The sequence below is a fragment of the Lissotriton vulgaris genome, chromosome 6 (assembly GCF_964263255.1).
Source record: "Lissotriton vulgaris chromosome 6, aLisVul1.2, whole genome shotgun sequence".
Lineage (NCBI taxonomy): Eukaryota > Metazoa > Chordata > Amphibia > Caudata > Salamandridae > Lissotriton > Lissotriton vulgaris.
In genome coordinates this window covers 785559104-785570255 of record NC_141694.1, presented here as the reverse complement: position 1 = coordinate 785570255, position 11152 = coordinate 785559104, and the positions used below count along the sequence as shown (strand labels likewise).

At 52.2% G+C, this 11152-nt stretch overlaps 1 protein-coding gene across 1 annotated transcript; it reads left to right on the top strand.

Annotated features, from left to right (window-relative positions):
• The first annotated feature begins 9521 nt into the window (after positions 1–9521).
• Positions 9522–11152, top strand: LOC147707992 (fizzy-related protein homolog). The gene is made up of 3 exons (XM_086925272.1): positions 9522–9739; positions 10226–10353; positions 10927–11152. The coding sequence occupies exons 1-3, from the start codon at positions 9721–9723 to the stop codon at positions 11053–11055; spliced, it is 276 nt and encodes a 91-aa protein (XP_086781398.1). The 5' UTR covers positions 9522–9720; the 3' UTR covers positions 11056–11152.

The window sequence follows — 11152 nt, the reverse complement described above, 5'->3', positions numbered from 1 at the left end:
TTCCAGTGGCCCTGTGTATCAGCCATTGCTACACTTTGCATGGGACTGAATATCCATCCATTATCTAAGCACACTCAAACAGGGCCAAGGAGGCGTTGATTGCATTTCCCGGGCGTGTACCTGTAAGAGATGCATGCTGGGTGGCTTTGCAGGTTTTCCTATGTGCATTCTTTTGATACTTGGCTCTGTCCTACTTTCGTTCTTCTGATACTTGGCTCTTAAGACTTGCTCACTGCGTCATTCTAAGCTTGGCCCAATTTCGCTAAGTCGTGTACTACCAAATAATTCTAGCTCCTCCTCCCTTTTTCATTCATTCTCAGTTGCTGTGAACTCTACAATTAAAGTCATCAGTTGGAAAGATCCCAGATGTAAGAAGAGTATAAAGTTTTCTTTGGAATAACATCATTACTTTTTGTTCATAAGTTTCTTGTCATAATGAATATTGTCCTGCTGTCACTGAGCCTTCAGCTAAAACTCATGCAAGCTTGCTCCTTCAAGAAGGAAGTTGGCAAAGGCATTCATATGACCAGGTATGGGGACAGGGTGTGTATGATGCATGTTTGCCATTTTGATACTAGTTGCTAAGTTCTCATGATTTTAAAACTTTTGTAGCTGTTTACAGTCTTGTCCACTGTATAGCACATAGCGGATGATGGGAAAGAGCTTACAGAAAATTGCTGGGAGTTTCCATAAAGTAAACTTTATCTTTTTCAATATTACCACCCCACTCAAATGTGTGGTCAAAGACCTCTTCATATATTAATTAAAGATGACTACACACATTGTCAGGGGTGGCTGGTTAATTGTGGCATAAACGCTGTATGAAAATTAAAGTTGTGCTGTTCCTGAATGATCTAGAATTTAGCAATATACAAAGGACAGTAGGCTATAGAGTCAAAGAGATGGGAATCCATTTCTTTGGAATGTAATGCCCTCACACACCCAGTTGGGTGTCATGCTTCATCATCGAGCTGCTCGTCATCTGGCTGGCGCTGCAATGCCTGACGGCTCCCGATGAGGTGCACTTTGGCGGAGATCTTTTTCCAAATAGCTGTTTGGTGCAGTGGGGGTGAGAGATTTAGTGAGTGTAGATGAATAAGTGGTGTGTGATGTTTATGTGAGTTAAAACAGGGTTGGGAGTACCAGCAAAAATAACTTTAATTGTGGGGTCTCCTACCCTGATTAAAATAAAGAGGAAAGGCGCAATGGTAAGTTAATGCCTTAGGTGTGACCCTCCTCCTTGTGGTTGGTCAACATGTTTCTTTTCAATTTTACAAGTCTAGAGGCCATTCGTCAGGAGCTAAAGTTAAAAAACTATCTACACTAAGGTGGACTAGAGAACTATAATGAATTAATTTTGGGGATTTAAGCCACCATGACTTACTCTATCTGATGGCTGATAGTACTGGTTCTACCCTAATTGGAATATACTACTGCTTCATCAATCCCCGGCCTTGCCACACCATTGTGATCCACCACTCACTTGGGAGGGCTAGGGAGTGCAGAGTGACTAGGGAGTGCTATGGAGTGCTAGTGACTGCAGAGATTAAGCTAATGGCAATGTAAATGACAATGCCATTTATTTATCTGTTTTCAAAACCAACACATTAATACAAATTTTGTCATTTACAATGCCAATAGCTCTAACTTTTCCAAAGGCGAAACCATTGCATTGTAAATGCTTGTTAGGTTTTGCCTAGCGGAAGCTGCGCTCTGCGCAGCTTTTCCGCGCAGGCGAAATCCTGTTGATAACTGTAGGGTGCTTTGGTTCGGCCCTCGTCGTTGATTGGCTGGCTCCGTAAACGGAGCCTTGCCATTGGACGAGGGGCCTGTCCGTCAATGCCGGACCAGACACGGGGGCGTTCCCGACATTCTTTGGCTTTTGCCGACGTCACGCGAGGCCGGGAACGCCCCCGTGTCTGGTCCGGCATTGCCGGCACTGTAGGGAACGGGACGGACATGGAGCTCTCGGCTGTTGGGGAGCGAGTGTTTGCAGCGGAGGCACTGCTCAAGCGTCGGGTGCGGAAGGTGAGCGAAATGTTTGCCGGTTCCCACCCCCTCTCCCGCTCTCCGTGTCTCCCCGGCCCTGTTCCCGCCCCCTACCGCTGCCTCGGCTCCCGTTCCCGCCCCCCTACCGCTGCCTGGGCCGCCCTGTTCCCGCAGTGCCGTTCTCAGCTGCAGACATGGTGAAAGTGTCCTTCAACTCGGCTCTCGGCCAGAAAGACCCGCCAAAGGAGGAGAACAGCGAGGTGCTCATCATCCCCGAGCCCAAGGTGAGCCCCCGGGAGGCTCGCCAGTTTATCAGCCTGTATATTGTGTTTGTTTGTCATTCGAAGGATCACACGCTGTGCTGCTCAAATACTCCGGTTTGTGGAGAACAGCGAGGTGCTCATCATCCCCGAGCCCAAGGTGAGCCCCCGGGAGGCTCGCCAGTTTATCAGCCTGTATATTGTGTTTGTTTGTCATTCGAAGGATCACACGCTGTGCTGCTCAAATACTCCGGTTTGTGTTTTCAAAACACTTGCAACCTTTTTATTCTCTCTTCTGCTGGATCAAGGTCTGTTTGGTTCGCATTTCCAGTTTTTGGGCTCTGAGTATCGGCTTTTGTTTTTCGTTGGAGACAGCCTCGCGTCTTTGGGATATTAATCTTGTTTTTGTTGTGAAAGCCGCCCATATATTGTGACTGCAGCCTCTGGATCCTGGGAGGGAGAGCGTGTTTGCTGGAGGATTACGGGTACACAAGATAGAGGAGGCAGGCAGGGAAGCTGAGGGGAATCATCAAGCGAAGCCTGAGCCCAACAGACACCATACCCACCTCTGCCCCCACAGCGAGACTGAGTCCAAAGCTGCCAAAGAGCCCCAGGAGGAAGAGAAGGAAAGGTAACAGCGCAGTCGCATTTCCAGTTTTTGGGCTCTGAGTATCGGCTTTTGTTTTTCGTTGGAGACAGCCTCGCGTCTTTGGGATATTAATCTTGTTTTTGTTGTGAAAGCCGCCCATATATTGTGACTGCAGCCTCTGGATCCTGGGAGGGAGAGCGTGTTTGCTGGAGGATTACGGGTACACAAGATAGAGGAGGCAGGCAGGGAAGCTGAGGGGAATCATCAAGCGAAGCCTGAGCCCAACAGACACCATACCCACCTCTGCCCCCACAGCGAGACTGAGTCCAAAGCTGCCAAAGAGCCCCAGGAGGAAGAGAAGGAAAGGTAACAGCGCAGATTTATTAAATCCCATCCTCTCTTTTGACCAGTGCCGTAGCTATTGGAAAGTAGAGCCAGCAGTGAATCCCCTATGCCACGAGGAAGCTCCAGTTACATGTCAAAGTCCTGCGTATTTCAGACACGTTAAGCACGCACCCACGGGGATCGTGGCTCAGCCTTTAAACAGCATGCTTTCTCTGCTACTAGGAGCAGCTTTATGCCCTCTGGCACAAAGCTCCGTTAACACACCTTTTGTTCACCGGTGCTGTTAAGACGCCACACACTTATAACTCTTGTCATTAAGAACTGGTATCCTCCTGTGTCCCACATCGGCACGCCTTGTGGATTCCTGTGCTTTGGCACAGTGCCCCACTGTAACCTTAGTGCCCTTCGCAAATAACTCTTTCAGTGGTTTAATCTACACCTCCTTGGTGCCTTTGCTACTCTTTTGACTGTGTGCTATGGATAAAATTGACCTCTCCTCCTGCCCTTGCATATACTGATTTAGTAAAACCATCTTGTGACAACCACTTTGTTGGATTATGCTACACTCTTCAGGAGACCTCTGTCTCTCATGAACCCTTGTGCCCTGGAAACCGTTATAGTTCTATGTACCATAATATTAAATGGTACTCCTTTCCATATCTCTGTCGTGTGGATCCGACCACCATGTTTTGCCCTAAATCAATCTAAGGTTGCTTCAGTCAATTCTCTAATTGACACCCACCGCTCCCCCTTTATTCCACCCTTAAAAGTGGAAATATGATTTAACGAGTTAATATTTGCTTCTGACGTCTGTAACTCCTGCATGTTACTGGGTCAAATACTGCCAAGCCCACTCAACCTTTAAAGAGGATATCGTTGAATTGGGTAACTAATGATTAGCGTGTTATTTAACGTGTGTAGTTGGTGCTCAGGAAATATTATTTTGACAATGATCCCTGGGGCTTTGGCTGTGATTTTTGAACAAGTGGCTGGATATAGGACCGAGATGAACGGATAGAGTATGGGCATCTCCGGAATTTATATGGCATGTTAGTTGGTGTCCTTGGTCTGAGTGTGCGAAAACAATATTTTTTAGTAGAGAAAGAATACAAGTTATACTCTCTAAACACGCACCCCTTATTTACCTTAAAGAACTCAACATCATTAGGATACAAATATAGAATTACTTTGTGCCTGTGTGTAAACTCGGTTACATTGCATACAATGTGTGTTTTCTTATCATAATTTGAATTACGACACCACTCAAAGATAGACTAACTCGCTCATTTAGAGCTTTGTCAAAATCTCCAGATAATACCCTGTTGACTTAATGTTTCTGCTCAGGCGTCCACCTTGGTCAGATAAAGGGTGAATAGCACAGAGCACCATGTTCCTGCACGTTTCTCACGTTTGTTGAGGCTTTGGTTACACCAGCTTTTTGCAGGTGCAAACTGTTTACTGTATTTTGTACAATTAAAGTGGTAATACAACTACTGTACTGATTTTTTTTATATAGTATTGATAGTGCATATTATATGTATAACTAAAGAAGACTTGATACTGTGTATCTGGCAGTTTTTCTCACCGAGTCCTAATGTGTAACTTAATGGTAATAGATCAATGTTTGATTACCAGGACACACAGCTAAATTTCAAATGAGTGCCTGCCACGCTGGTGCACAGCTGGGATGGATGGATGGAAGGGTGGGTGTCTGACATAGAACAGTCTGGCACGCGGGGTGAACAGCTGGAGTGAGTGGGTGGGTGTCTGGTGTGGTGTACATCAGGCTGTTTGACTCACAGCTAACCCTGGGGTGGGTGTGTCCCCGGTGTAGAGCCAGCGAGAAGCCGGGTCCACAGCTGGGGTCGTGTGTGTCTAGCTTAGAGCAGTTTGAAAGAGAAGCCGGACGAACAGCTGGGAAGGGTGGGTCTCTAGTGTAGAACAGTTTGAAGGAGAGGTTGGGTGCACTCCTAGGGTGGGTGGGTGTCTGGTGTAGAGCGGGTTGTAAGAAAGGCTGGGTGCACAGTTGGGGTGGATGTCTGGTGTGGAACAGTTTGAAGGAGAGGTTGTGTGCACACCTAGGGTGGGTGGGTGTCTGGTGTAGAGCGGGTTGTAAGAAAGGCTGGGTGCACAGTTGGGGTGGATGTCTGGTGTGGAACAGTTTGAAGGAGAGGTTGGGTGCATACCTAGGGTGGGTGGGAGTCTGGTGTAGAGCGGGTTGTAAGAAAGGCTGGGTGCACAGTTGGGGTGGATGTCTGGTGTGGAACAGTTTGAAGGAGAGGTTGGGTGCACACCTAGGGTGGGTGGGTGTCTGGGGTAGAGCGGGTTGTAAGAAAGGCTGGGTGCACAGTTGGGGAGGATGTCTGGCGTAGAACAGTTTGGAAGAGAGGTTGGGTGCAAAGATACAGTGGTTCGTGGTTGGGTGACTGGTGTAGAGCAGTCTTGTTTGACAGGTGTCTAGTGTAGGGCAAGATGGGTGCACAGCGGATGGGGGAGGTCTGTTGTAGTTCTGCCTGTATGAGAGGCTGGGTGCTCAGCACCCTTGCCGTGTAATGCCTTGTACTACATCTGTGTTAGCAGTCGCCTCAGGCTGTTTTTTTTTATGCAGGGGACGGGATTTGCTCATGCCCATTACGCCGTATTGCTTCTCAAAGGCAACTGTTGCAGAGCCAAGTGGGCTGTTGAAAATTGTGTTTTCTCCACCTGCCCCTGTTGCCTGCTTGTGCCTCCGTTTTCGTGCCTCCGTTTTCATGCCCCTGTTGCCTGCTTGTGTCCCTGTTGCCCGCTTGTGCCTCCTTGTGCCCCTGTTGTCTGCTTGTGCCTCTGTGTGCCCCTGTTGTCTGCTTGTGCCCCTGTTGCCTGCTTGTGCCTCTGTGTGCCCCTGTTGCCTGCTTGTGCCTCTGTGTGCCCCTGCTTGTGCCTCTGTGTGCCCCTGTTGTCTGCTTGTGCCTCTGTGTGCCCCTGTTGTCTGCTTGTGCCTCTGTGTGCCCCTGTTGTCTGCTTGTGCCTCTGTGTGCCCCTGTTGCCTGCTTGTGCCTCTGTGTGCCCCTGTTGCCTGCTTGTGCCTCTGTGTGCCCCTATTGCCTGCTTGTGCTCTGCTTGTGCCTCTGTGTGCCCCTGTTGCCTGCTTGTGCCTCTGTGTGCCCCTGTTGCCTGCTTGTGCCTCTGTGTGCCCCTGTTGCCTGCTTGTGCCTCTGTGTGCCCCTGTTGCCTGCTTGTGCCTCCGTCTGCCCCTGTTGCCTGCTTGTGCCTCCGTCTGCCCCTGTTGCCTGCTTGTGCTGTGTTGGTGTGTGTGGAGGGCTCTGTGTGGCTGTGTGTGTAGGAAGCTTTGTGTGGCTGTGTGTGTGGAGGGCTCTGTGTGGCTGTGTGTGTGGGGGGCTCTGTGTGGCTGTGTGTGCGGGGCTCTGTGTGGGGGTGTGTGTGGGGCGGCTCTGTGTGTGAGAGAGAGAGATTTGTTTAAATACCAGGATAATTGCCGGCAGCAGCACCCTTGCCGTGTAATGCCTTGTACTACATCTGTGTTAGCAGTCGCCTCAGGCTGTTGTTTTTTTTTATGCAGGGGACGGGATTTGATCATGCCCATTACGCCGTATTGCTTTTCAAAGGCAACTGTTGCAGAGCCAAGTGGGCTGTTGAAAATTGTGTTTTCTACACCTGCCCCTGTTGCCTGCTTGTGCCTCCGTTTTCGTGCCCCTGTTGCCTGCTTGTGCCCCTGTTGCCCGCTTGTGCCTCCTTGTGCCCCTGTTGCCCGCTTGTGCCTCCTTGTGCCCCTGTTGCCCGCTTGTGCCTCTGTGTGCCCCTGTTGTCTGCTTGTGCCTCTGTGGGCCCCTGTTGCCTGCTTGTGCCTCTGTGGGCCCCTGTTGCCTGCTTGTGCCCCTGTTGCCTGCTTGTGCCTCCGTCTGCCCCTGTTGCCTGCTTGTGCCTCCGTCTGCCCCTGTTGCCTGCTTGTGCTGTGTTGGTGTGTGTGGAGGGCTCTGTGTGGCTGTGTGTGTAGGAAGCTTTGTGTGGCTGTGTGTGTGGAGGGCTCTGTGTGGCTGTGTGTGTGGGGGGCTCTGTGTGGCTGTGTGTGTGGGGGGCTGTGTGTGCGGGGCTCTGTGTGTGTTTGTGTGTGCCATTTGCGATAGATAAAGCTAGTGGCATTGTAAATGACAATGCCATTTATTTATGTTAAAAAAACATAAATAAAAATAATGTCAAGAGCAATGCCAATAGCTCTAACTTTAACAAAGGCAAAACCATTGCATTGTAAATGCTTGTTAGGTTTTGCCTCGCCAAAGATGCGCTCTGCGCATCTTTTCGGCGCAGGCGAAAACCTGATGAGAATTGTAGTGTGGCTTTGTTCGGCCCTCGTCATTGATTGGCTGGCTCCGTAAACGGAGCCTTGCCATTGGACGAGGGGCCTGTCCGTCAATGCCGGACCAGACACGGGGGCGTTCCCGACATTCTTTGGCTTTTGCCGACGTCACGGGACGCCGGGAACGCCCCCGTGTCTGGTCCGGCATTGCCGGCACTTCTGCGTCTCTCCTAACCCCGTGACTGGCCGGCCGGCCAATCCTAGCGCGGCCGGCCGGAAGTGCCCGCCCCCCGCAACAAGAAGGAAGACGGCAAGCAGTATGGCGGCGCCCGCGGGGCTCCCGTGGCCTGGAGGGAACCGCCGCCGTCGATGTTGCCGGTCTCCCATGCCGAAGAGGGAGACCGGAGAAGTGCCGCCGTCGCAAGGTGCAGGTGAGTCAAATTTGTGCTCCCGTCCCCGTTCCCGCCCCCCCTCCCGCTGGTGACCGCTCCCCGCAGACTCCCCTCCCCCTGCTCGCAGCGTCTCCCGTCCCCGTTCCCGCCCCCCTCAGCCGGGCAGATGTTGAATGGCTGTGTCCGACAGGAAGGGGCTCAGGGGGATGGAGCTGTGTGCACGGAGGGGAGGGTAGGATAGGGGAGAGGGGTCAGATGGATAGAGGTCCCTGGAGGCCCGAGGGAGCAAGTCAGGATAGCAAATCGGAATGGGGGAGGGGCTTGGGGGGGGAGACAAGGCACTGCTGTGAGCAGTGGAGTTAGGGGCGCTAGCGCTGGCTAACAATGAAGGGGTGGGAGGAGGTAGACTAGGGTGCTGACTGTGATGACTTGACTCGGTCACAACGGGCCATGAGGGCTAATTATTAGTGAGAAATAAGGTATCTGGGAGGGGGGCATTTCTAGCCGCTATACGGTCAGAGAATGGCGGTGGAGAGGAAGGATCTGGACTCTGGTGCCATTAACCATGTGCCTGCTACAATCGCTTGGTAACTGTACTCCTGTAAAGCGCTCTTACGCCACTTGACCATGTACCTGCTGTAATTGTTTGGCACCTGCACTCTTTTAAAACGTTCTGGTACTTCCAGGCCACGTGCCTCCAATAATTGTTTGGCAATTGTACTTCTGTGAAGTACTATGGTGCCAAGTGACGTGACCATCTGCCTGCTATAATAGTTTGGTACCTGTGCTCTACTCCTGTAAAGCGCTCTGATGCATCCGGCCATGTGCCTGCTATGATAGTACTCCTCTAAAGCGCCCTTAAGCCTCCGGCCATGTGCCTGCTATAATAGTTTGGTGCATGTACTCCTGTAAAGCGCTCGAATGCCTCCGTGCCATGTGCCTGCTATCATAGTTTGGTGCCTGTACTCCTGTAAAGCGCTCGAATGCCTCCGTGCCATGTGCCTGCTATCATAGTTTGGTGCCTGTACTCCTGTAAAGCGCTCTGATGCATCCGGCCATGTGCCTGCTATGATAGTTTGGTGCATGTAAAGCGCTCGAATGCCTCCGTGCCATGTGCCTGCTATCATAGTTTGGTACCTGTACTACTGTAAAGCGCTCGGATGCCTCTGTGCCATGTGCCTGCTATCATAGTTTGGTGCCTGTACTCCTGTAAAGCGCCCTTAAGCCTCCGGCCATGTGCCTGCTATAATAGTTTGGCACCTGTACTCCTGCCAGGCGCCCTGAGGCCCCCGCTATATATAAGCACATCAATAAATAAGCGAGGTCGGGGCGCTGCCTGCTCTGCGCCTGCTCGCGGCACTAAGACCCGGGAAGCTGCCTGTGCCTGCCTGCCGCAGCCCTGCCTGCTGTGGCACACGCGCTGCGCTCTGCCTGCTCGCCTGCTGCCTGCCCCGGCTCCGGCGGAGCAGGTGTGGTGGAGGATGGCGAGGCGGCGCAGGCAGCAGCAGCAGCCCGGGGAGGGGGGCGGGGGGGCTGGGGAGGAGTGCAAGGGAGGGGCCGGGGAGTGCCTGCTCCGGAGCCCTCGTGGGGCAGAGATTAATGTGTGTTTATACATGTAGACAAACCTGCGAGCGGAGCGCCGTGTGCCTGTGTGCGTGTGTGTGCGTGCCTGTGTGAGTGAGTGCCTGCTGCTGCCTGCCTGTCACGGCGCAGGGAGTGCGGGGAGCAGACGGGAGGGCACCAGGCAGCAGCGGCAGCGATGGTACTCATTCTCAACCACATCCTCATCGCAGTCCTTCAATTTTTCAGACGGGGCCAGCAGGTCTTCCTGAAGGCGGAGGAGAAGCCGGCATGCTCGGACGCCCTGCAGGTAAGAGACGGCGCCTCCGGTCCCCGCGTCCCCTGTGCGCGCCTGTGTGATCTTGTGACAGCGCCGCGCTGCTTGTGCCCCTTCGAAGTTATTGCTGTCTCTTGGGCTGTGTGCACTGCCAAGCATACCCTGTGTATAAGCACGTGTGCAGGGGGGGGGGGGGGAGAGGTATGAGGGCTGCAGGTGAGAACTGCTCTGTTGGTAGAACAATGAAGTGCTCGTGCCTACAAAGTGCTCATATTTCAACTTTTCCCCGCTGTGATCGCGTTCACTTCCCATTTAAGCGAAGGATGCCACCTCGGACAACGGCAAAGGTAGGTGCCCTCCCCCACCCCTCGCATGTGTTTTGTTCCCACCATCTGTGCGGGGCTTTGTGGGGCGTGATGGATGTGACCTGTAGACAAGTGGGGGCAAGAAGCCTGTCCCCTCCCCCTCCTGCCCTCGGCCAGGCAGATGCTCAGACTCTCTCCTGTTGTTTCCGAGCAGATGGGCTGGCATACTCTGCCCTGCTGAAGAACGAGCTGCTGGGGGCGGGCATCGAGAAGGTGCAGGACCCGCAGACCGAGGACCGGCGGCTGCAGCCCTCCACGCCCGAGAAGAGGAGCCTCTTCACGGTAAGCCACAGCGCCCCCTGCTGTCCCCCCTCACACACCCGCTGGGACGGGGTGATGACCTCTGTGAAGGTCACAGCCAGGCCTGGGCGGTGTGCTGTGGGCGGGCCTGGTCTCAGCGGCGTGAATACCAGCTACATGTGGAGGTGCAACAGGAGCCCACACATGCTCTCTGTGCAGCACTTAGTGTGTTCTACCATATTTGTTTGTATCCCCGTGGGTTGCTGTGCCTGCTGCAGGGGTCTGTGTGCAACCAGCTCAGTGTTTAGACTCATGGATAGCTTGACTCCTTCCGAGAGTATGCCGAGTTTTAATACATTTACAAACAATAGTCAGTATCCTCACTCCAATCACATGCTCTATTTCAATACACACAACGTGTATATGTATAAGCTGGATTCTTACACCTATAAGCTTGTTGGTTGCTGGCTTGTACTACCATTTCTCATTCGTAAACACGAGGAATTTTTTGTTGCTCGTTGCGGTTTTCTATAAGCCATCCCATAAAATGTGAGTTGCTCCTTGCTGATCACAGCCCCACGAGCCGCTCTCACCTTGCGTTTTCCTTCCTTGCAGTATTCCCTCAGTTCAAAGCGCTCCAGCCCAGATGACGGAAACGAAGTGTCTCCATACTCCTTGTCGCCCATCAGCAACAAAAGGTCAGTCCTGGCGCGGGCGGGGTGGCATAAAGAGTGCATTATATGAAGCGCAAATGTGCAGCGAATGAAGCTCTGCTCCATCTCCACCAGTTGTAAGAACCATGCTATAGTATAGGCCTTGATTATTCAAATGTTTCTTCAGA